Source organism: Sceloporus occidentalis, unplaced genomic scaffold (genome assembly GCF_023333645.1).
Source record: "Sceloporus occidentalis isolate IW3139 unplaced genomic scaffold, rSceOcc1.0.p SCAF_13, whole genome shotgun sequence".
Classification (NCBI taxonomy): domain Eukaryota; kingdom Metazoa; phylum Chordata; class Lepidosauria; order Squamata; family Phrynosomatidae; genus Sceloporus; species Sceloporus occidentalis.
This window is the reverse complement of record NW_028316993.1, coordinates 13,214,219-13,239,325: the sequence shown is the minus strand read 5'-3', so window position 1 is coordinate 13,239,325 and position 25,107 is coordinate 13,214,219. Positions and strand designations below refer to the sequence as shown.

The window sequence follows — 25,107 nt, the reverse complement described above, 5'->3', positions numbered from 1 at the left end:
GCAGAGCATTCAAAGCCCCTCACCTTCTCTGCCTATAGTAAAATCATTAGTTGCTGATGATGCCAAGTTCCATGGGGCAAAAAATTCCCTTTGGATTTTAGGCTGAATTTTAAACCAGCTTCCCAACTCTGAAGATGGGTTCAGTTCCCCGATCAGCCATGGAAACCCACTGGCTAACCCTGGGCAAGTCACACTCTCTCAGCCTCAGAGGAAGGCAAAGGCAACTTCCTCCCTGAACAAATCTTATATAATATAGTATAATCTTTTAAAATTAATTTTATTATCTCTTTAGATTATATGATGTAGGCAGGCTTTTATATTTTAAATTGCTTTGCTTTGTAAAGTGCTGTGCAAAGCCTACGGTAGTCTATAAAATAAATGTAATAATAACAATAATAATAATAATAATAAATAATCTTGTCATGAAAACCCCATGATAGCTTTGACTTAGTTGGAAATGACTCGATATCACAGAACAACAAGGACTCGAGGAAACCAGAGTTCAATTCTCTACTCAGTCCTGGAAACTCACTGGGTGACCCTTGGTGAGTCACAGCCATTTCTCAGAGGAGAACAATTGCAAACTTTCTTTGAATAGATGTTGCCAAGAGAAACCTAGGATGGGGTTGTTCTAGGCTGGAATCATCTTGGAGGGACCTAGTACCAACAAAACCATGGAGGAAGGGGTTTCTTTGTGAGAATGGATCTATTCTTTTACTGGGTTCTCCCCCGTCTTTAGATGGAGAGCTTCAAACTACAGTCAGCTGTGGGGCATGACACTGGATGAAGGCATCCAATACCGCCTAGGGACCATCAAGCCTCCCACCTCGGTCATGAATATGAATGAGCTCCAGGTAAGTTTCTCTTAGAGGTAATATTTCTAATAGCATGGCCAGATCATCAGTCATCATCATCCCCCAAACCATTGACCCTCTTTCTTAGTTTTGCTGAGCACATGATCAGGGCTTGTGAAAGTTGTTAATTTTAGGACTATTGTGCCCAGAATCCTCCAGAACAGTAAAACAGGTGGAAAGATGTGAAGCACTGTTTCCCCAAAAGTTACGTTCTCAACCACTGCATAAAACTGTGAATTTTAGGGATATACATGTGTGTATATCACGCTATGCTTGCGGGACCAAAAAGCCACCATTGCACAATGGATGTATTCTGATAATATTGCTGGAGGCAGCGTTGCATGGAAAGCATGATGATCCTCTGTGCCTTGTTTTTGCAAGTTGCACATTGTGCATTACATGTTGTGGTTCTGCTTCCTATACTTTGCTTTGCGGTTGCATATTTTGTACTTTGTGCATTGTACATTGTGCTTTGCGCACTGGCACCTAGTCATTGACAGGTCTTGCACAATGTTGTTATTCTGTAGGAGGGTTACATTGCCATCATGCAATGTAACCTTGGGGATACTTACGCCACATTCAAGGGATGTTGGACTGCATCCGGTATATGTTAGGAATGTTGCAAAATCCAGTAACTGCTTCTGTTCATGGAAAGGGATGGACTTGCCCTTTGCTTCAGGCTACAAAATATCTTGGGTCAGCCCCATTGATGACTGTTTAGGTCTTGTTCTTGCTTGCTCTTAACACATTTTAGGCCAAAGAATGGAAAGAAGGTCTTTCCAAAAATCTGGCAAGTACAGTGGGTCCTTCATATCCATTGAGCTTTGGTCCCGGGGATAGCAAAATCCATGGATGCTCAAGTCCAATTATATACAGTGGCAGAGTAAAATGGTGTCCCTATGAAAAATGGCAAAACCAAGGTTTGCTTTTTGGTGTGTGTGTGTGTGTGTGTGTGTGTGTGTGTGTGTGTATAGTAATATTTTCAATTTGTGGACACTTGAATTTATGGATAAAGAATTTGTGGATCCAGAGGGCCGACTGTGCTGTGATGTGGAATAGAAACTTGAAATGTTGACATACAAGGGAAAGTTGAGATTTTCAGGAATTGTTTTTTCCAACATCACTTTCTGGGACCGTTCGGATCCCAATGGAATTAGTTGAAGAATAACACACACACACACACACAGTTTGGAAAGCTTACAGTCTATTCATGATAAGGGAGATTCTGCTTGTTCATTTGGGGAGGATAGATGCATGGCTTTCCGAAGAGAGGAGACACTGAGGGCCTTGCAGACTTTTTCACACAACTGCAAACTCAGCAGCTTCTGGGATTTCAGTCCCTGGGGGTCTGTGTGGAAGTTCTAGGGGAGAGATAGCCTTTCTCTCTTTCTTTGACCGTGTTGTTTTTTCCCACTGCTGGGGATGGCTAGAGCCCCTAAGGACATTGGCAGAGTCAGCAGAACCAGAACCCTGCTGTGAACGTAGTGCATTACTCCGGACGTAATCTGCCCCAACAACTCCAACAGTCTAAAGCAAACACAAGGTCAAAGGCAGGCGGCAGCTGAAATTTCAAAGGAAGCAAGCCAGGAGCAGCCCGGACCTTCCTCTATTCCTGTTTTAGAACAAGGAAAGGGAAGGGGCCAGACTTGGGCATCCACTGGGGACTGTAGACTCAGAAAAGCAAGAGGCCGCTTGTCCCTGGGAAGGAGGTCTTGTCTTATCAAACTCGGAGCACGAGAGCCATCAGTCAGTGGAAGGGGGCTTTGTTTCTTTCATTGTTGGAGAACTTGATTTGGTTTTGCTTTCTGGCCAACTTGGAGATGAAGGTTAAATCAACTGGGAAAGGAAGAGGCGGAAGTAGGTTGGAGGCTGTAACCGACTCCCATTGTACTGGCTCCTGTTTTGGTGGGGCGGGGAATCCAGTCCGGGGTTTAGTTTGACCTTTAGATGAGCTATCTAATGTCTGGAGCCTAATTTGGAGCTAGGATCCGGAACTTGTCATCGAGTCCTACCCTAAGCAAAGGGAACGAAACAAGCTGCATGGTATGATCTGGGGTGCTACTTCTCCGGGGAATTTTGATAATATATTTCTGTGACTGACCGGCTGCCTTTCCTGTGTCCTCTGCTTTTCGTAGGTGAACATGGATGAGAATGAGGTGCTGCCCCCGTATTTCAATGCTGCTGATAAGTGGTCTGGGATGATCCATGAACCCCTGGACCAGGGCAACTGTGCCGGATCATGGGCTTTTTCTACTGCAGGTAGATAAACTCATGTGTGGAAGGAATGTGTCACATGAGTGAGAGAACTGGAAGAGGAGTCCATCTCCTCCCTTAGCACATAATCTCATATTAATTCAGATAGTCAGTTGAGCCCAATACTGCCTTCACTGACAAGTGTCTGCTTCCCAGAGTTTCCAGGTCCTGTCCCTACTGGGACATGCTGGGACCATTAGCATGCAAGTCTCTTTCACTGTAGTCCTTTTTCTGAAAGACAGAAGCCGATCTGGTGGGTTTGGAGCAATTTGACTCACTGGTGAAGCTTGGAACCCTTATTTATTTATTTATTTATTTATTTATTTATTTATTTATAAACATGTTTATATTACTTTTCCATAAAAGGGTCAAGAGTGCTCATAATGGCTGGCATGCTATTAGCAGACAGATAAAATTAACCTTATGCATTTCATTTTGGTCACTGCAAAGGCTGATACTCCCTTCCTACCTTTGCAACGATGAAAGCTCTTCTGCCCTGGGCCTACCTCCCCTTATTACTGTTCCATATCTGATCAAGGGTGGTACTGGATTGGAGAAGCATCTGGCTCTGTCCTTGTAGCTAGGTGCCAAATTATTATCTTAACTGCCGAGATCTCCAGAGGACCCCAGCAAAGTGCTCGGAGGAGGATATAATCATTTAACATCTGGCTATGAGGATGTAGCTGTACAATGCGTCAGGGAGGGAAAGGTTTTGCATAACCTTATCTGAATGAGCTACACTGGTTTAGGGATTGTAAGAGCTGCATTCTGGAACTTGTGGGCCACAGATTAGGGAAAGCCGATCTGCAACATAGCTTTGTTATTCCCCTTAAGTTGAAGGGCTTGAAAGCCATGCCAGTCACCTAGATTTACTTCCCCCCCACTCTCAGGCTTGGGCCCTGGATACTTATGTACTATCTCCTTGTCTTTTTGCTCAGTGGTAGCTGGTGGGTCCCATGTCAGTGTGGCTGTGAATCTGTTCCAGCTTTTAGCTAGCTTTAAAGGTGTCATCCAAAGTGTTGAAGCCATTTTGTAGAGATGGTTCTGCACCTTAGATAACTCCCTTCAACTAAAATCTGGCGTGGATTTACCACCTCACTGACCCAGGAACTACCTGTTGCCACTGATTCTGCCAGCAAATAATATGATCAGCATTGTCTCACCAGACGTCTAACTGCATGTGTCATCTCCTCCTTAGCGGTGGCTTCAGACCGGATCTCGATCCATTCTATGGGGCACATGACGCCTGCCTTATCCCCACAGAACCTTCTTTCTTGCAACACACGCCACCAGCAAGGCTGCAACGGAGGCCATCTTGATGGGGCCTGGTGGTTCCTGCGCAGGAGAGGGTGAGTTGATGCAAGCAGAGAGTAAACAGAAGGTAGAGGTAAGTAGGGAGGCAGATGGGATGTAAGCAGAGTGTAAGTAGAGTGTGTGGGGCTATTCCCTAGTCTTTTGTGCCATGTCCAACACCTCCCTCTCTGGAAGCTGTCAAGCCCTGGACTTCATTGCTGTTTGCTGGTGGAAGAAATGAGGGTAGAGGCAACTCAGAGAAGGATAAAGTTGCTGATCTTGGCTGCAAGAGGGAATAAAATGAGAGTCTGGTCCTTCTGGGAGGCTGCCCTCATTTTCCTTCTCCTTATAGCCTAGACTAACATTTTCTGCTTCTAACTTGCTCCCACCCCACTGAGGTCTGTAGACCACCATAGCAGCACCTCATGAGTCTTCTTGACAGATGCCAGGGTTTGAGAAGGGCACAGAAATGTCAGTCGGCTGCTCCCTGTAGTGGAGAATGGGGGCTTTCATGGTCCTTAGGTAAAAATGAGGGGCTACATAGGAACCATGAATACATAACTGTCATGAGTGTTCAAAGGGATTTTGTAGCACCTTTGGGATTTTGTAGCACCTTTCACTTGAGTGAAAGAAGTTGTAGCATAAGCATTTGTAGACTTTGCATCTGAGGATATAGGCCAAGACTAAGAAAGCTCATGCTACAATTTATTTTGCTCAGTTATTATACAAGGTGCTACAGGATCCCTTTGCGTACTGATACTGCAGACTAACCTGGCTATGTCTCTGAATTCTAGTCATGAGTGGGCAACGTTTGTAGTCATGGGTTCCTAGTCATGAGTGTGTAACGTGTTTGTAGCTGTCATAGAGGATTCTGGGCAAACAGAATCACCCCACATGTTGATATGTTCTGATCTTCTAATTGTTACCCCCCCCCCCCCAGTGGCTGCTATTTTTCGTTTCCACCCCGTGAAGATACACACAATGCCATCCCATAGGTTTAACATCATGTGTTATTTGTGCTCTGGGAAGCAAGCAAGCAAACTGCCAAGTCCCCAAATTATTTCTTTTTTAAAAATCATTCTCTTCCTCCTCCCCGCCTCTTCCCCTCCCATTTGTTCCTCCAGGGTGGTGACAGATGAATGCTACCCTTTCAGCAGCCAAGAAAAGAATGGCTCCCCCCCTGCACCCCTTTGCATGATGCACAGCCGCTCCACTGGCAGAGGGAAGAGGCAAGCCACGGCACGCTGCCCCAACCCACGGACCCACTCCAATGAGATCTACCAGTCGACTCCCGCCTATCGCCTCTCCTCCAATGTGAGTTCTGTAGATACTTAAATATACCGGGGTGGCTGTATTGAACATAGAGCAAAGTAGAACAAAACCCCAAATACACACCCTGGTGATACCTCAATGAGGCTAACCAAAGTACAGTACAATCCCTATAGCCATGGATTCAGTCTCCACAGTTTCACTTATCCATGTCTAAAAATATATGTTCTCTCTAGGTCCTCCTGTGCAATTCTATGGTCAACTTCTAGCCCAAGCATACAATAGAGGACCTACTTGAGGACCTAGAAATGCCCAAAGAAGTGTTATATCTAGGCATTTCTAGATTCCCCAGTGTGATTCTATGGTATGCTTGGGCCTCACTGAAAATAATAGGATTCCCTATTATCCATGATTTCAAGGATCCATAGGGCTCTTGGAATGTAACTCCTGCAGCCATGGGTCATACACTATGTACTTTCAAGAGATGTGCTGGGGGCAATTCTTCGCTTCTTTTCTTCTTTCCTTCCTTCCTACCTTTTGTTTCTCAGAACAGGGACTTGACACTAGAAAGCTGCTTTTCAAATATAATTTTCCAGACCTTGGACTGGACCAGATGGCACTTGAGGTCTCTTCCAGATCTGTGGCTTGACAATTCTAGAGGACTGTGTCTAGTCAGATTGTTCCTGCTTCTTCCCTGAGGACTGAGTGGCTCTCGAGAGTCCAAGAAGTGGCCATTCTTGCTCTAATCTAGAGGAAAGGAAGAGGAAACCATTCCACTGTGGGCTCTCTCTCTCTCTCTTTAAACTGATCCCTGTCTTTTGCTTTCAGGAGAAGGAAATCATGAAGGAGCTGATGGAGAATGGGCCAGTGCAAGGTGAGCAGTAAAATGGTGGATAATTTTGTTTTACTTTTGTTTTCCATAAGAAATTGCACATGTCTCCATATCCTTTTTGGGGAGAGGAGCATTGAGGATGAGAAGGCGAGACTGAGATTATACATCAAGGTGGCAGAGTATAACGTTACACTCACAAAGTTTAGCTGCGGATGGACAATGACACACAGCAGTGCCATCATCCATGGGGACCCCTGGAGCATAATGGTTTGAAGTTACAGGAGAGTAGATTTTGATTGACCGTTAGAAGGAACGTCTTGACAGTAAGAGTGGTTGGGCAGTGGAACCAGTTGACCAGAGAATTGATGGGGTATCTTTCTCTGGACGTTTCCAAAAAGAGGCTGGATAGCTACCTGCTTCTAGGGATGATTTAATTAGTGATCCTGCATTGAGCAGAGGGTTGGATCTGATGGTCCATGAGGCCCCTTCCAACTCTGCGATTCAGGGCTGAGAACAGAAAAGAAAGATCCCAGAATGGCTGGACAGTTAAATCATTTCCTAAATTTGCACAACCAACTTCAGACAACAACAGTGGCAAAGAGCCTAGCGGTACCTTAGCAAAGAGTCTAGGAGCTTCCAATAACAGCAGCAGCAGGAAAGAGTCCCTGGAACTAGCTATATTTGGCAGAAGCTGCAGTCCATGGCAGCTTATGCCGAATAAATAATTCACTCTTCACAATGCCACTCGACTCTGTTGTTTTCGATGTGGCAAACCCCCACAGCTGAATCAATGTGCCTCTTGAAATCTCTGCTTCAGGAAGCCACGCCATTCCTGTAGCCTCCGGAGGGGAAGGTCTCCGTGTTTAAAAATTCACATTTGTTTAATCATTAAGGATCAACTTCCATTTAAGCCAGACAAAAGTTGGTGGGCCACTTCCAGCATAAACCCGATCAGGACTTGGTCCTTCATTAGGAACTTGTCAATGATTAATCTTGGGCAACTTGGACTCCAGCCTTCAGAGGCTCAGACCTTCCTCTCAGTGAGTGAAACAGAAGTCTAAAACATTGTAATATTTCTCAGAGGAGAGGATGTGCACCATTCATACACCATGAATGTGCTTGATAGTTGTACCATTCCACCACGCGGACTGGCTGAGCTCCATGCGGTCTGCATATCCAGCACATGGAAGTAGCAGCTTGATTCATGGTAAAGCAAGGATGCCTTCCAGATGGTGTTGGACTGCAGCTCCCATTTGTATGATCAGTGGTGGGGAATGCTGGACATTGCAGTCTGAAAGGCTGCACAGTTCCTACCTCTATTAGTACATGAGCCTAGAGCTACTCTGCACAGAGTGTGAGCGGAGGAATGCATGTGTTAGCTGCTTTAATGGTTGTTGTCTTTTCCCAAGGGATTCTGGATAGGAAATCAGTTATACAGGTCGAACATCCCTTATCTAAATTTTTTTTGGAACCAGAAGTATTTTGGATTTGTTTGGATTTTGGAATATTTACATACACATAATGAGAAATCTTGGAAATGGGACCCAAGTCTAAACACAACATTCATTTATGTTTCATATACACCTTATACACGGAGGCTGAAAGTAATTATATACCATATTGTTTAATCATTCTGTGCATGGAAGAAAGTTTGTTTACACTGAACCATTAGAAAGCAAAGATGTCACTATCTCAGCCACCCATGCACAAAGTTTTGGATTTTGGAGCATCTTTGATTTTAGATTTTTGGATCAAGTGGTACATATGTCTATAGTATAAATGTATGTCAGAATGCTTGACAATGAAGTTAATATCAGAGGTGGGATGCTTCTGCTTTTTGCTAACCCAGTGTCCCTTTCTCTCTCATACAGCTATCATGGAAGTGCATGAAGACTTCTTCATGTATAGAACTGGCATTTATCGGCATACGCCTGTGGCAGCTGGGAAGCCGGAACAGTACCGGCGGCATGGCACTCATTCAGTCAAAATCACAGGGTAAGAAAAGAGGACTTTTTCCTTTTCAAGAGGAGGAGGTGGTGATATTGGTTGAAGGTACATTGTTAGTGGCAGCCAAATGCATATCACATGGTATTCCTTAACTACCATTACCATTACCTAGACTTCAAGTGTGGATTGGAATTGGGAAATTTAGGGAGTTATAGTCCAAAAAAGTACCATATCTCCCAGGCTTTTTTCTTTAGTGTGTGAACATGGGGGTGAAGATTGCAAGTTGCTGACCCTGACATGGGCCAGTCAGATATGGCAATTCCATGCATGCTTTTTGCAACTGAACAGTCCATTCTGCCACCTGATTCTGATGCACTATAGCCATGGCAATGAACCAGTGGAGGACAGGGGCTCTTGGAGATGTCTCATCCACAGGGTCACCATGAGTCGATGTCGACTCGAGAGCAGCTAACAAGAACAATGGCAGCAGAATTTGGGGAAGGAATGTCCTCATTTTGCTGCCTTCCGTCGCTGTAACCCTGGGAGCAAATATGTTCCATTTCTGCAGAGGGCTTCCTCTCCTCACTCCCCCTTCCCTTGTCCTCTGCTTTGCTCTCTGGGTACCAGCTGGGCAGCTGTTAATGGAGTTTGATGCTTGCCAGCTCACTGCTGCTTGTGGAATGAGGAACAAAGACTGCCAAGGGAGGCCCTTTGTGGGGAGACCGGAGGCTCCGGGAACACAATTTCTGCCCGATAAGGCCACTTTCCTTGGGGGAGGTGAAAACGTTCTTCTCTGACGTCAAAGACTCGTCGGTGGAGTGAAAAAGTCATTCTTTGGGTTCCTTGAGCACAGCTGGAGCATCCGCCTGCCACCCGCCATTGCACCGATGCACCTGCAAGATGCAACTGTTTTGCAAATGCAAGGCGTGAACACTAACCCCTTTCAGCAAAATCAGGAAGTCATCTTCCAGCAACTTAAAAACTTAAATGGATTTACGATAGCAGATGGTTTTCTATGGACACAGCAGGTGTCTGAAGAAATGGGTTCCAGACCATGAAAATTCTTTTAAGAAATTTTCCAAACCTTTAAAGCACTTTCCCCCCTCCTTCCTTGTCTAGTTGTAATTGTAAAAGTTACTTGTTTGGAAACCGGCTTACAGAACACAGTGTGGCATAATGGTATGAGAGTTTGGAGATCCTGGGTTCGATTCTCAGCTCGGCCATAAAATCCACTAGGTGACCTTGGGCAAGTCACACTCTCTCGGCCTGAAGGGAAGGCAATGGATTGGCCCACCTCCTCTGAGCAAATCTTGCCAAGAAAATCCCATGATAGGTTTGCCTTAGGATCGTTATAAGTTGGAAATGCCTTGAAGGCGCACAACAACAACAACAACAACAACAAGAAGGCCCCTTTGGAATGTTCAGGATCAGCATCTGGACTGGCCCATCCTGATCCAAGGCCAGGTTGGAGGAAACACAAGCCTTTTGACCCATGTATACAGGCCTTTAGGGACAGGTTTTGCATGCCAACCTCCAAGTCTGTTGAGTGGGCCTTGTGTCCTCATGAGCTGAGGAATTTGCACTGGCTTGGAACAAGCCAGGAAAACAGCAAAAGTCTAAACAAAACCTTGGCACCATCGTTGGGCGACCCTCTGAGCCTTTTACCTTCACTTCCAAACTGAAAGTAAACAGAGCTGTCGCCACAGCAAGGAGCGCATAACACGCGAGAGAGAAGGGCAAAAGCATTTAATTGGAATGAAGGAAAAAACTGAACTCGGGGTCAAGCCAAAGAGAAACAAAAGAACCCAGCCCAAGAGTGGATGCTGTATTTTCCACTCAAGCGCTGTTTCCTTGAGCTGTGCCTTGCAAAGGGAAATGTCAGGCCAGATTCTGAACTAATCTGCTGGGAAAGAAATGGGAATCCAGACACCAGCACTTGATTTTTCTCCAAGACTTGAACAAGAACTTGGGTAATGTTTTCTTCATCTCATATCAGACAAAGTAAGGCTCATCTTCACGGAGATGGCTGCCAAATGTGGTGGTTCTGGAGAACCCATTAGCTCTGATGGTTTTAAAAGGGGTTTAGACATATTTGTGGAGGAGGAGATGTCCGGCGATGTCGGCCAACCTTCATGTCCTTTTTGTGCATTTCCCAAAACATTTGGTTGCCACATTATGGGAAAGAGGATGCTGAACAAGAAAGAGAGAGTCTATGTGCAAATTTTGCTTGGAATTGTGAAGATTCCCAGGATTCTCCTTATCAGGGTTTCCTGACACTCAAGAAACACATTCTTGACATTTTGGGGGAATATTTTAAAATATTGGCCTCACTCCCACTTACAGATAAACTGGTTTGCGATCCGAATCGATGCATCAATTCGACAGTGGAGCATGGTTAATACTACATTCGCTCTGATCGCATAAAATAACCTACTTGTGGTTCACATTCATGAAGGCATCGATTCAAAATGCACCCACTCCAGCCGGTCGAAGGACAAATTTAAATTGATTCTGACCTGCATCTGGTTCACACATGTGCTGAATTGATTTAGCCAAAAAGACATGGAAAAAACCAGCATCAAAAAGACGCAGGTCAAATGGGTCTAGCGCATAGCACCCCTCTCCGAATCGCTTCAGTGAATTGATTCAAGTGGGAACCAGGGTCATTTGAACCGGTTCGAACTGATTTGCGATCTGGTTTAAAAGGCAGTGGGAATCAGGCCATTCTTTCCATCTCTAGCAAGCAATTCCTCAATAATCGTAGGAACTGTCCATTTCTGTTACATAGCTATAGTTTTGCTTTTCTGGGTGAACTCTATGCTACCAAATGTTTGGTGTAACCAAGGTGTTTGGACAGATAAGAGTATAACCAATGTGACTGCCCCCATATTTTTGGCCATGCTTCTTTTTTGGGGGAAAGTCACCATCTTCCAAAAATGAAGGCTGAAAAAGTGCTTGAGATGCTTGGCATCACCATGGAAATTTTGCCCCAAGCAGCATAACTGATGTAAACCCTGAAGTTATTTTGAGACAATCCCAGTTTAGATAAAACAGGATTCCTTTCAGTGGAATCCTGTCCCTTTCACATCCCTAAAATGTCCAAATCCCTTCCAGACAGTCCAAACCCATTTTGGCATCCCACTTATGTCAGGAATGTAGAAGTTGTTGCTTATCACGTTTTTAGGGAGCTGGAGGGAATGTTTTCCCAAACCTTCACCAAAGGCTAGGACTGAATTTGAAACGTTTCCTGCAACCTCAGAATCAGAGATCTAACTTGCAGGGCGTTCATTGCTTCTAAAAAGGTTGTGACACATTTTGTTTTTCCATCATCATTGCTAAGAAGGATCTCTCAGCTAAACTGTCCCTTTCCTTTTGCAACACAGGTGGGGAGAAGAACAAATGCCGGACGGGTCAAATCAAAAATACTGGGTGAGTGCTACCATTTCTTCACCAATAATGGCCAGAAATTCACGTACATTTGTGGGTTTGACTTTTGTGGATTTGATTATTCATGGATTATTTGCTACCACCTCGGTTGCTGCCCTATGTCCTTTTTGTTAGGGACTGCAAAACCTTGTGAGACCAGGACACTGCAAATGTGTGGTGAGGCTTCTAAGGACCTGTTAAAAATGGTCTAGGGCAACCCCCAAAGTGGCAGCAAACCCTTACCGGGCTGGCCTTACTGAAATGAAAACTCTAAGTTGCCATTGCTTCCTAAAGGATTCTGACCAATGTGTGCATGTGTGAACCCTGCATAAAGATTAAAACATGACTGTGTTGGGTGTCATTTATGGTTAATGGTGTCTTTGTTGCCATTTTATCTCCCTGCCTTCAGATTGCTGCCAACTCCTGGGGCAAGGACTGGGGTGAGAATGGCTACTTCCGCATCGCCCGCGGCGAGAACGAATGTGAGATCGAGACTTTTGTGGTTGGTGTCTGGGGCCGGGTTGGCATGGAAGACATGCACCACCACAAGAAGTGAGGAAGTTGGAGAGGGCCCACTTTCCGCTTCATATCGGGTCACCAGAGAGAACTTCTTTTGTCCTGTTGCCCTTGTCTTTTTCGTCTCCAAAAAAAACAAAGAGGTCTGGGATCTGGATCAGCCATATGACACTCCACAGCCAACTGTGTCCATCTCTAAAGGGAATGAGGTTTGGCCACCATTTTGAGGCCTGAGTAGTGCCAGGTTATGCCTCAAAACTGTGCTTTGAGGTGCGGGATTTGCAATGGGCGTTGGTGGCCCTTCCTTCAATGGCTGGAATCTTCTTGAGAACAAAATGGTGGTGAAGAAGGAAGCTTTGTCAGAAGGGACCATGGGATAGTCATTGGGTCTTCATCATCCCTGAACTAGTTCTCATGCTCAAAACCAGTGCGTCAAAGAGACACCCAACAAAGAATACCATATTGAGACCCCACCACCACCACCAAACAAGGGGGACCACATTTCTTAAGAACAAGGTGATTTGAAGAATCAGCTTCAAGGGAGGAGAAGTTAGCCTCTTGTTTTATGTATGTCTCCTGTCATCCCTTGAATTCTCACTGGTTCCTCCTAACAAAGCCATTCCAGCCATCTTTGTTCCTCAGACATGACCTTCTCCCAGATGTCCTCATGAAGGAGCAGCCAACTTTGGAGAATTTTTAAAGCTCAGCCATTCTTCAATTACGAGTTGGAAACTCCTCTTATGTCAAACTCTTCCATACCTCAGGTACCTCCCACTAAGTGCTTTTCCCCATATGCAAGTCCCTATGGAGACCACACAAACCCAACCAGGCCTCACAGATATAACTCCCATACGTTCACTCTTGCAAGCACTCCCAAAGTTTCTTATTCCCTAGTAGCCACTCTTTATTCCCGTTCCTTTACCTTAATCTCTGCTTTTTCCATGAGGAGGACTGCTTTATCCTATGCCCATACAAGAGGAAGAACCACTCCAAATTGCAACAGAGAAAGGAGGCAGCCATAGCTGCTGGAATTTGAAGGAGGCATTTAAACAACTGCCTAGATGAGTCCATCATTGTTGGACTTCCAATCCAGGAATGAACATGTCCAATTATGGAGAAAGCAAGCAAAGTTAAGGCTGGGGCCGAGTGTGGATAGAATTGCCGACACTGGAGTAGAATCTTGGGCTATGGCAATCTGCACTGGAGAAATAATGCAGTTTGACACCACTTTAACCGCCAAGGCTCAATGCTGTGGAATCCTGGGATTTGTAGTTTTGTGAGATATATATAGCCTTCTTCGTCAGAGAGAGCTCTGGTGCTGCAAGAGACTGCAAATCCCAGAATTTCATAGGATGGAGTTAGGATAGTTAAAGAGGTATCACACGGCATTAGTTCTCCAGTGGAGATTAGACCAGATCCACTCCTGACTGATGGAGAAAACTGCAAAGCTCATTTTTAAATGGTTGCAAAGCTGATGATTCCTGATGGTCACTGGTAGTGAAGGTTGAAGACCCACAAAGGTTTTGGAGAGAGTAGAGGACAGTATAATAGAGGTCTTGTTCCCCTGCATGTGAATGCTTCTTCTGCTTCTCTATCAGCTCTGATTGAATGAGTTTCACAGGGATTTCAAACTCGACACATGACTCCCAAGTGTGCAAAAACCATCAACAGAGGAGAGAGAAGATGCATTTTGTAACAAATACGGGGACAGATGTCGTAAACAGTCCTTGGCCTTAGTTCTCCATCACTGGGCCCTTGACACCAGTAAGACGAATGTTTCCCTGCCCCTACTAGTGACCAACAGTGATCTGAAGCAGAAAAACAGAGTGTTGATGCCAGGAGTACAGAGGGAAATGTCATACTAGGCATTAGTATGTTGTTATCACAGGGGAGAAATTGTACTCCATGTTCCCGGAAGCAGAAACAGGAACTCGGCACAGGGGTGCTGTGATTCTTACAATGTCTTGCTTTGCTCTGAAACAATAATGTTGTGATCTTGCATCCCATGGAGGACAATAACTCCATCGTATCACCTGCGGCTATCCATAACCAAGCTTCCACCTTCTGCAAGCCGGTTTATATAAGCACTCTTTCTCCGTACAATGCTGGCTCTTATCTTTTCCAAACAAGGAAACACGAGGAAGCCTTTCCACAATCCTATCAAAGGTGTGTGTAAGGGAATAAGGATTCTTCTAAGCCTGGTTCCTGGCTTGGTTCTCCGTAAGATCAGAAACCTGTGTCTGAAGCTGTTACCGTTGCAGACTTCATGTGACTTTCTTCTCTTGCCCTCCAACCTTTAAAAAACAACTCATACCGCTTTCTCATTCCCCTGCAGTATCTGTTACAAATTAGGAATGGAAAGAATATTCATTTCCCAGGTTGTAAAACTGGTTTTTGGAGAGTTGGGAAGAGAGGTGGATGAGCAAGAACCTTGCATAATTTTCTCCCAATGTTCAAATGTTCCAAAGTGTTGCAGTGGAGTTACTCTGCATAGAAAAACACATCATTTTTCTTGCACCAAAACTTTGGTTTTCTGCACAGAAAACAGAATTCCTGTGCCCAAAAAGGGTTTCCTGCACAGAAAAACTGCAGGAAACTTTTCTTCTGTGTAGGAAGCCTTTCTTCTTTGCAGAAAGCACAGACTTCTGTGCAAAAAGCAAGAAACCCGGATATGTTTTGCTCCGCCGACTAATTCACCTGCAACTTGTGAAGTTGAAGGCTTTCGTGGCCGGCATCCATAGTCTTTTGTGGGTTTTTTCAGGCTATGTGGCCATATTCTAGAAGAGTTTATTTCTGACGTTTCGCCTTCATCTGTGGCTGGCATCTTCATTTGCAACTCTTTGGGGCTTTTGGAATATAGAGGGAATACTGTAGAAGAATATTGGTGTTCTCTCACAACCAGGACAAAACTATGTTTATTATGTGTCCTTACATGGAAGGATGAAAATAGTCAAGACTTTACATCCCTGTTACTAATGTGGCGTTTTGCTGACGCGAAGGAACGGGTGCACCAGCCCATGTATTATCTGTACTGAAAGCATTCATGTCTCCCCCTGCCTTGCTCTGTCCCATGCATCGTCTCCCTTTCTTCCCTTTGGATTTTATAGGCCTGCCCCTGTGCCCCCTGTTCAGGATGCACAGGGGGTCTTTTTGGTGCGTTAATCCCCCCTGGGCTTAACAGAGCAATTGTTAGGAACCCGGCGCTGTTGAAAGGGGACTTTAGCTAGACATCGTCGCGCCCAGTTTTTGCAAGCTTCACAAGTGTCAGTGTAAACAGGGTGCCGTTCCCGTTCCTGTGAAAGAAGTGGACACAGAGTGCACACATTAAGGCAGAGCATATTTATGCTTGGCTGCAGCAACAAGACTTTGGGGTGAATGTCCCGGACGCTAGTCCGAAAGCACTTGGAGACTGCAGGCGTCCTGGCTTTCTCCTTCCCAGCTCTGTCCCCATTTCCCAGCCTCAAAAACCTTTTTCGTATCAAGGGCATCTCTGTGTAAATAGGGACTTCCTAGATCTGTCAGAGAGCTCTGGTGCCACAACACACTTCAAATCCCAGGATTCCATAGCACTGAGCCATGGCGGTTAAAGTGGCGTCAAACTGCATTATTTCTGCAGTGCAGATCAGACTTTTCTCTGTTACCACTGCAGTCTGCTGACTGCTCAAAAATACATGTTTGAAAGCTAAAATCACTGTATGTAGAGCACTGGCATTTCAAGGAGAAGGGAAGACTTGCATTCTTCTCCTTGCTACTTAGTTTTTTAAATGAAGAGTCTTGTCTTTCTTTCTGCCTTTACTTGGAAGACTATTTCTATGACTCTCCATGTATAGCAGCTGTGGTCAGTTTGGTTCTGGTGACCAGGGTTCAAATCCCACTTTGGCTATGTAAACTTATTGGAGACCTTGGGCGAGTCACACTCTCTCAGCCTCAGAGGATTGCAATGCCAATCCTCATCTGAACAAATCTTGCCAAGAAAACCCCATGATAGGGTTGCTTTAGGGTTGCATCAGGTGGAAATGACTTGAAAGTACACAACAATAACAAATATTGTTGGACTGCAACTTCCATCATTTCAAGCCAGCACTGCCAGTGCTGAAGGATGATGGAAGCTGCAGTCTAGAAATCTCTGGAGGCATGCAAATAGCTTGCACTCAGCTGAGCAGAGATGAGACAAGAGAGATAGGAGAATCTTACCCTTTCCAATAGATTTGACAGGGAAAATAAAGCTGCAGTATCTTCTAGCTTATCTGTTCTTTGTCATTAACAATTTTTGTCTTCATGTCCACATTCTGATGTTGCTTGGCCACCTGTATCCCACTTTTCACCTGTGAAATCATGGAGGGCTTGTCCCTGTGGTGCTACTTTTCTTCTTGCAGGGAGTTTTATACCTAGCAGAGCACTCTGTGGGATCTTCTAGCTACTGTCTATTGCAAGCCACCCTTCGACCTCAGGATTCAACCTCTGCTGCCTGTATGCTTGGCTCATATGTAAATTTATAGGATTTTTGTTACTTACTTGTCCCATTCAGCTTAAAATAAGAGGGTGGCTGAATTAACCGGTGCAGGTTGAAACATGACTAGTCACATCTCAAACCCAACTGCCATGATCTTCTGGGGGATGCTGGGAGCTGTAGTCCAAAGAAGTAAATTATCTGTTATCTTGGTTTCCAAAACTCCCACTGCTTTTCACATTGCAAAGTTGGCAGTTTTATTATCTCTTTGCTACAGGTCTATTTTCAGTGTGCAGCATAGCATGCACTGAACAACAGATGGGTGTGTTAGTGCAAGTTGTAGACCAAGCAAGCACAAAAATGCAGTGATACTACACAGACACATCTATAACACCTTTCCCCCCAGTTTCTGTATACCAGTTTAATAGTTGTGCATTCCCCCCAACAACTCCTGGGGACTGTAGTTTGATAAGGACCTATAGTTTCCAATCTGGGAAGTGAGACACATGTAGATGCACCTGTAAATCTCCACCAGATTTGGGCAAAGCATTGTGGCCCTATAGATGTGTGCAACTCTTATCATTCCTCACCATTGGCTACACTGCTTAGTGCTGCTGGGATTTGTAGTTCAGCAACCTCAAGAAGGCCACACGATCTAAAATGTGGTTTCCATAATGTAGGGATGCAATTCTTTGCTAATTTCATTCTCAAAGGAGTCATGTTAACATTTTCCCCCTCCCCGCTCCAGGAAAGTACTGTAAATCAAAAACCGTGCACCGACTTAACTCCGTTCAGAATTTGCACATACATTTTTGTGCTGAAAACAAAAGTATTGGTGCAGGAAGTAAAGAGAAAAATAATGATTTCTGGACAGAAATATTTCCAGGGCAGAAGAAGATGCTGTACCTGTGCAGATAGTATTTCTATGCAGCAAACAGCATTTCTCCCGATAAAATAGCTGATATATTTTCTGCACAGAAAATGCTGCAGAAAATTCTAGGTTCTGCACAAAAAAGGTGCAAATTTGAGAAGTACATTTTTGGAACCATTTTTGGGGGCATCATTTCAAATATCCTTTCCATCCATGCAGAATAGAGAAAAATCTCCCTGTCTGTTAGTAAATGTTATTCATGTGGCTAAAGCTTGGCATGGGAAAAGAAAGAAAGAGAAAAACCCTTCCAAATTATGATTTACATTCCAAAGAAGCTGCCTCTGATCAAGCAGAGACTAAATCCATATCCAAAGACAGGGAGCAATAATTCCTATCTTGTCTTCGCAGAAGGGTTTCGTATTTCTGGGAGCCTTTTTTAAAATATTTATTTCGCTTCTTATTATTTGTAAATAAAGTGCATCAGAAACACCGGCAAGGACTCGGCGTGCCTCATTTCCACACTCCCCGACTGCATCCCTTGTCGGTCTCTTGGGCCTTATTATGCTGAATATCGGTATCTCTGCTTGCACCATTTAAATCTATTAAATTCCAGTTTTTAAAAGCTTGCGTAATGGGTCCAGTGGAAGCGTTGGTGCAGAGACACTGTCTCGCGGCTTCTGCAGAGCAAGGCGGAGAGTCCTCCCAAAGGCACTGGAGTCTGCAAATTTCATTAACGCGGAAAGGGAATTAGAATCGAGAAGAAAAACAATCCTGGATAACACGTCTTTAAAATAAAATTGCAACTTCAAAATATATAAATAATAAGCTTTTAAACAAAAGCAGACCCTTAATCCGAACGCAAGTCGACAAAATGCACTTTCGGAGTCGAAGGCTTCCATAGTTTTTTTGTGGGTTTTTCGGACCATGTGTCCATGTTCTAGAAGAGTTTATTCCTGACGCTTCGCCAGCATCTGTTGGAAGATGCCAGCCACAGATGCTGGCGAAACGTCAGGAATAAACTCTTCTAGAACATGGACACATAGTCCGAAAACCCCATAACAAAATAACACAGTTTTGGAAGTTCCTGAAAATAAAAAGGAACGGGTTTTGGCGACGTCGTGTTTGGAGTAACATCACGTTATTTTTCATTGGTGCAAACGTCATCTGAAAAACTACCCACTTCTGCGGGGTATTTTTCATTTCTGTATGGGTTAATCCTGAACATTTCCCCCCCACTTTAAATCAAGTTTCTGCACAGGATCCGTCCTGTGTGATTAAACTCCCTAATAGGGAAGAGAAATCCCCGAATATTGTCCACATCCCAAAGCTACACTCCTGTCTATCTCACTCCCCTGGATCCAGTGTTGTGGAAGGAGATGGCTTTTGAATAGAGATCTCTGCAAGCCACTTTAGCCCCCATCTCCATTGGGGTCAAGGAGAGGGTTGGAGGAGGTCAGCACTTGGGAAAGCTGGTTGGAGAGATAAGGGCCCTCCGGCCATTGTCCGCCTTCCTGTTTTGCTAGGACTTGTTAACCTTTGGAAAAACCTTCCTCACACCAGGTCCCCTTGCCAGGAAAGTCCAGGGCAGCCGTCACACCACTCCAGCCGGCTGCGACTTTTGACTTCCTTGTGTTTGAAGGACAGGGGAGGGAAATCACTTTCTTTCTGAATTCAAAGATATAGCCATGCTTATCTGTAGGATCAGTACGTAGAGAGATCATGTAGAACCTTTGAGACTCACTTGAAGGAAGAAGTTGGCAGCATGAGCTTTCCTAGGCTTAAGCCTACTTTCTCAGATGCATTTAGATGCAATAGTGATGATGATGATGATGATGATGATGATGATGATGATGATGATGATGTAGAGAGATCTTGTAGCACCTTTGAGACTCACGGAAAGAAAGAAGTTGGCAGCATGAGCTTTCCTAAGCTTAAGCCTACTTCCTCAGATGCATTTAGATGCAATAGTAATAATAATATGTAGAGAGATCTTGTAGCACCTTTGGGACTCACTGAAAGGAACAGGTTGGCAGCATGAGCGTTCCTAGACTTGTTCCAAATGCATCTGAGGAAGTACTGTATATACTTACATATAAGTCTAGACATTTTAGTCAAAAAATTGACCCCCAAAACCATCCATTCTGCTGAAGAAGACTTCTGGCTAACTGTATAAAGGTTTTACACGCACAGGGAAATTTAGTTAGTCCTACTGGTTGGTGTGAGAGCCGGAGCGGTGGAGTGGTTTGAGCACTGGACTAGGACTGGAGACCAGGGTTCAAATCCTGGCTTGGTCATGGAAACCCATTGGGTGACTTTGGGCAAGTCGCACTCTCTCCGCCTCAGAGGAAGGCAAAGGCAAACCCTCCTCTTGAACAAACCTTGCAACAACAACAACAACAATCTTGTGATAGGCTCACCTTAGGGTTGCCATAAATTGGAAAGGACTTGAAAAGGCACACAACAACAACAACCACAGCAAAACCTGTTTGCAGGCTTTCCTATAATGGGAGTAAGGAATGAATGCCACCTTCTGTCAACGCTGGGAAAGTGCAAGGGCCCACGATAGCGTCAGTGTTGCATTTATGAATGGCAACTTCATATTTTATTTATTTACTCATTTTTAAAAAGAAATGTGATTTCACTGAGTGTGAAATGGAAGACAGTTTGAGAAGAGACCAAACTTAAAAGACAGCAGCACGGTTTTGACATCCGCAGACTAACAATGGAGACTGACAAGGTTTATTAAAAATGATATATGCTAAAATATACTACAGTCAGACTTGAGAAAGTCTGTATCAATGTGCAATCAGCTCTGGCATCTCAAAGAATAGTTTGGGTTGGTGAAACTATTCCACATTTCACAACAAAAGAATTAAGTTCTGGATGCATGTTGAGGGATAAAATAAAAGATTTGATCCGTCCAGACTGCCCAGCATGGGACCGAATGAACCAAAAGCTGTAGGGGCCAATGCTGAGCTGCCTCCAAATGGAAGGGATTGTCCTTTCCAAATGGAAAGGACAGTCAAGAACAGGTTCACAGATCAAATGGGAAGACCAATGTGGAAAAAAATAAAGATAGGACATCCGAGCGTAATGTCACACACCAGAATTTGGATCAAGAAACAGAAGAATATCCTAAAGCCCGACCAGCAAACCAGAACAAAACGTACAAAGCAACTGAGGAAGCTAACCTCAAAGTCAAGAAAGGACCTTATCACACTAGATAAGTCCCGCTCACAGATGGGATTTTAGAAGCAGAAAAGCCCCGCAACTGCAGGAGCTTTTTCACACAACGTTTCTGCAAAACAGGAATAACGCGAAAATAAAGCGAACGTAAAGGGGACCAAAAAGACACCCAGGATTCCATAGCATTGAGGCATTGCAGTTAAAGAGGTGCCAAACTGTGTTATTTCTGCAGTGCAAACACGGCCCTTGATCCCCATTGTAACCCAAAATGTGGGTTGAAGTGGGGGCTAGAAGCTGAATAGGCACTTGCCTATTGGCCTCTATTGAGGAGTAGGTTTTTTAGTAATGCTAAGACCCATGATCTTTACAAAAGACCTGTTCCTGGTGAAGATAAATACTACTAGAAATGCTTGCATTTATCTATCTTTGGACTCTCCTTTGAGATGTAGCTACAAGGACTGTCAGGATGACAGGCTGCTCTTCAGAACTGACCGTTGCACATTTGCATGCCAGATTTTGCAAGTTATAACTCTTTGCTAACCAGGGATTTGTAGTGCCACAACCACCTGCGGCATAAGGCCATAAACGATCCTTGTTCTTGAGAAAATGCAGTTGTGTTTCAGTCCAGGAGATGGCACTAGAAACCCACTGAAAACCTCTCCATAATTCCAAATGTCTCTCTTGGAGAAGAGAAAGGAGAGTTTGAGGGTCCAAAGCAATGTATCTTGCAATGTGGGGTTCAAACCCCTCTGAAGATGAACATGTAATGAGAAGTGGAGTTGACTCAAAAGCAGAGGAGATGCTCATCTACCTCCTTCCTCACATCCCAGCCTTCAGGCCATGATTTCACACAATTGTCATAATGTTGGTTTTCAAATATCGGCAGGCCTGCAAGGCAAAAAGGCATACGTTTTAGAAGAAAGCCCTAGGACACAAGCAGACGGAAGCGGAACCTTTGGTAGCCCCATTGGTTTTGATCAACCAAGAGCAAAGATAGGAGAAACTATAGTATTTTTGTAGGTATTTTGGGCGATGTGGCCATCTTTGGGAAGAATTCATTCCTGACGTCTCTGTGGCTGGCATCTTCAGAGATTAGTGGCATGGAAGTGAGTGGGGCATATATACTTATGAGACCCTTGGTTGGTAGGAAATGGTTTTATGTTAATGGTGGGGTGCAAACATGCAAACCACTTCCAAACCAAGGGTCCCATAGGTGTATATACCCCTTCACTTCCATGCCACCAACCTCTGAAGATACCAGCCACAGATGCAAATGAAACATCAGGAATGAAGTCTTCCAGAATAGGGCCATATCGCCCGAAAGACCCACAAAAAACTATGGATACCGTCTGTGAAAGCTTTTGACATCCTATAAGAGAAGCTGCTCTTTTTAGAGTGCCATTTCCAAGCTAACAAGTCCCAGTTGCCATTCTGGTAACTGTAGTCCCAAAAAGAAAACATTCAGCGTCTCAGCGTCTCTGACCATAAGGCACCTTAAAGCCTGAAAAGTGTTATGGGCCCTAAGTTTTTTGTTAGGCATTATGGATTAAAGACTGGAGAGTATGATTGCTTCTTCGATATCTGAGAACAGCAGCAAGGATATTGTTTGCTCAGTCTTGCAAATGGACCGAAGCACTGGCGATAGAAGAACGGATGGTTAAGCTTGCTGAGTCAGTCCAAATGCCCAAATTAATGTGGTTTCTATGGGAAAATCCAATTCAAGACTTTTTCAAAAGACATGAGACTTGTTTATGGACTTTTTGAGCAATAAGAAATCTATAATAATTTGTGGTTATGGTTTTAGTGATCGTAGCAGGATTACTCAATTGGATCTATAATGGTACAATAACATTATTTCCCCCTTTTCATTTCAATACGGTTAGGATTCTGGGCCGGGGCTTTATGGCCCATTAGATATATGTCTAATATATCTAATATCTAATATGTTCATCCCACCCCACCCCCTTTTTATCTTTTCTGCCTCTTTATTTTCTGAATGTACATTTGCTTTGCTTGCAAATTAGATTGTGTTAAAAATTAATTTAAAAAAAATATATATATCTTGACAAAGCAGGGAGAGTTCAAAGGTCTCCTTTGGCCCATAGGATGCACTTCTGACTTTCCTGCCCCAAACAACAGTATGGAGTATATCACACGGGGCTTTTGGGGGGATTTTGGAGCTCAGATCTGGGGTGACTGTGGGTCCACAATGCGAATTCACGTTATAACTTGAATGTGTTATCAGATGCCATTCCTTTCTATGGGAGCTCCTTGTGAGGTGCTTCCGCAGTGATTCCAAAGTGACCCCTCATTTTGGTAAAATCGGGAAAAAGTGACTTCACAGAATTCGCTTTCAAGCTCACTTCAGTTTCACTTCAAATTGGTCTGGTGTGGAGGATCACTCTGATGTTACCCCCCTTGCCCCCCTGCGTCCTGCTCCTCCATCCTCCTCCTCTTCCTTCATGCCATCTCATCCTCTCTGCCACCCTGTGACCTATCCCATCATCCCCTGCCTTCTCCAAACCCTGGCCCCAGTGACCCCCAGCGGCCTATCCCATCATCCCCTGACTTCTCCTGCATCCGAACCCTGGCCCCAGTGACCCCCAGCGAGCTATCCCATTATCCCCTGCCTTCTCCTGCATCCGAATCCTGGCCCCAGTGACCACCAGTGAACTATCCCATCATCCCCTGCCTTCTCCTGCATCTGAACCCTGGCCCCAGTGACCTCCTGCGACCTATCCCATCATCCCCTGCCTTCTCCTGCATCTGAATCCTGGCCCCAGTGACCCCCAGTGAGCTATCCCATCATCCCCTGCCTTCTCCTGCATCTGAATCCTGGCCCCAGTGACCCCCAGCGAGCTATCCCATCATTCCCTGCCTTCTCCTGCATCCAAACCCTGGCCCCAGTGACCCCGTGAGCTATCCCATCATCCCCTGCCTTCTCCTGCATCCGAACCCTGGCCTCAGTGACCCCCAGCGAGCTATCCCATCATCCCCTGCCCTGGAAGGGTAATGGAAGGGCAACTAGGTGTGATAAAACATTCATGTTACAATGTGAAGTCGCATAGCTGAACCAGGAGTCATCCCGGATCTGAGCTCCTAAAAGCCCCGTGTGATATACTCCTTTGTCTCCAAGGAAGAGGCAAAAAAATAGAGGGACAATTCGGTACCTTGCAAGATTTCCCTAAGGAAAGGTCAAAGGGATGCTAAAACCAACTCAAACAGCTTCTCTTTGGCTGTCTTAAGGCTCCAGTTTAACTCACTACACTTTCCCAATCCATCTCCCCTCCCCGCCAGCAAACAATTTGTCCTTCTCTGATGTCCAAACTTCCTGACATTGCTCAAATCCATTTAAGCTACCGGCTCAAATGGTCCGGCTTTATGTCTCTGGCAAATGTAAGGCTGTGGCCCCGAGCCTCCCAAAATGATGATCCCATTAAGCAAAGAAGCCTGAAATCAGCAATTCTTTGAGCACTGGGGGGGTGGGGGATCGATAGCCTAGAAAATGTATCTCTTGCTTTTTCTTCCCCCTTTGTAAATATGAACCTCTTTGAAAATAGAGAGGAAGAGCAAACACTAATTTTCAGTTCCAGGAGCAGGCGAAGGAAGAAAAACCCATCCAAAGCACAGTTAAAAGGAACAGACAATAAGAAGCCACATGCTATTAACTTGAGAAACGACTGTCTGGAATGGGATTTAATTTGGAGATTGGGGACCTTCCAACATTTAACAGAGAGGAAAACTGGGACATGCGCATCAGGCTCTGGTCAAGCAACAGCCGCAACATCAGAATCCGATTTTGGAAAATACTTTTATAATTTTAATTGTTCGCTTTGGGAGAAAGCCGGGATAAAAATAAAATACAATAAACAGCAAGAGTTATTAATGAGGAAGAACAGACCAAGCTAGGAGGGGCTGCAGCAGTTTGCTTTTGCCTGAGAGGAGGACAAACTCCTTTTGTATTTTGAACTCATTTTGCAGGGACTGAAGTAAGCGGAGGAGAAAAGGGGGAAGCGAGAGGAAGAGTCCCCGTCTTTTCAAAATCTTGCTGGAAAAGAATGATTTTAACCCATCATCAAAAGGAAAACAAAGAAGGAGGCATCCTATCTTCCCTAGGGAGGGAATTCCAAAGTTTGGGGTCAGACGTTGACCTGTATTCCCACCTGCATTTCCACCAAATGTCCCTGTGAAGGCGGTGGGAAAAAGACAA

General features: G+C 44.6%; 1 protein-coding gene across 2 annotated transcripts in view; it reads left to right on the top strand.

Annotated features, from left to right (window-relative positions):
* The window catches only part of LOC149305017 (tubulointerstitial nephritis antigen-like), a 31,639-nt gene extending 13,436 nt beyond the window's left edge, over nucleotides 1–18,203 (top strand). For both annotated transcript variants that reach the window (XM_089479506.1, XM_089479505.1), the window contains exons 5-12: nucleotides 740–854; nucleotides 2,990–3,113; nucleotides 4,306–4,456; nucleotides 5,525–5,714; nucleotides 6,498–6,543; nucleotides 8,373–8,496; nucleotides 11,832–11,877; nucleotides 12,284–18,203. In XM_089479506.1, coding sequence (XP_089335632.1) covers nucleotides 740–854; nucleotides 2,990–3,113; nucleotides 4,306–4,456; nucleotides 5,525–5,714; nucleotides 6,498–6,543; nucleotides 8,373–8,496; nucleotides 11,832–11,877; nucleotides 12,284–12,430 — 943 coding nt within the window. In that variant the 3' untranslated portion in view covers nucleotides 12,431–18,203. The remainder of the gene's footprint in view (nucleotides 1–739; nucleotides 855–2,989; nucleotides 3,114–4,305; nucleotides 4,457–5,524; nucleotides 5,715–6,497; nucleotides 6,544–8,372; nucleotides 8,497–11,831; nucleotides 11,878–12,283) is intronic.
* The last annotated feature ends 6,904 nt before the right edge of the window (nucleotides 18,204–25,107 follow it).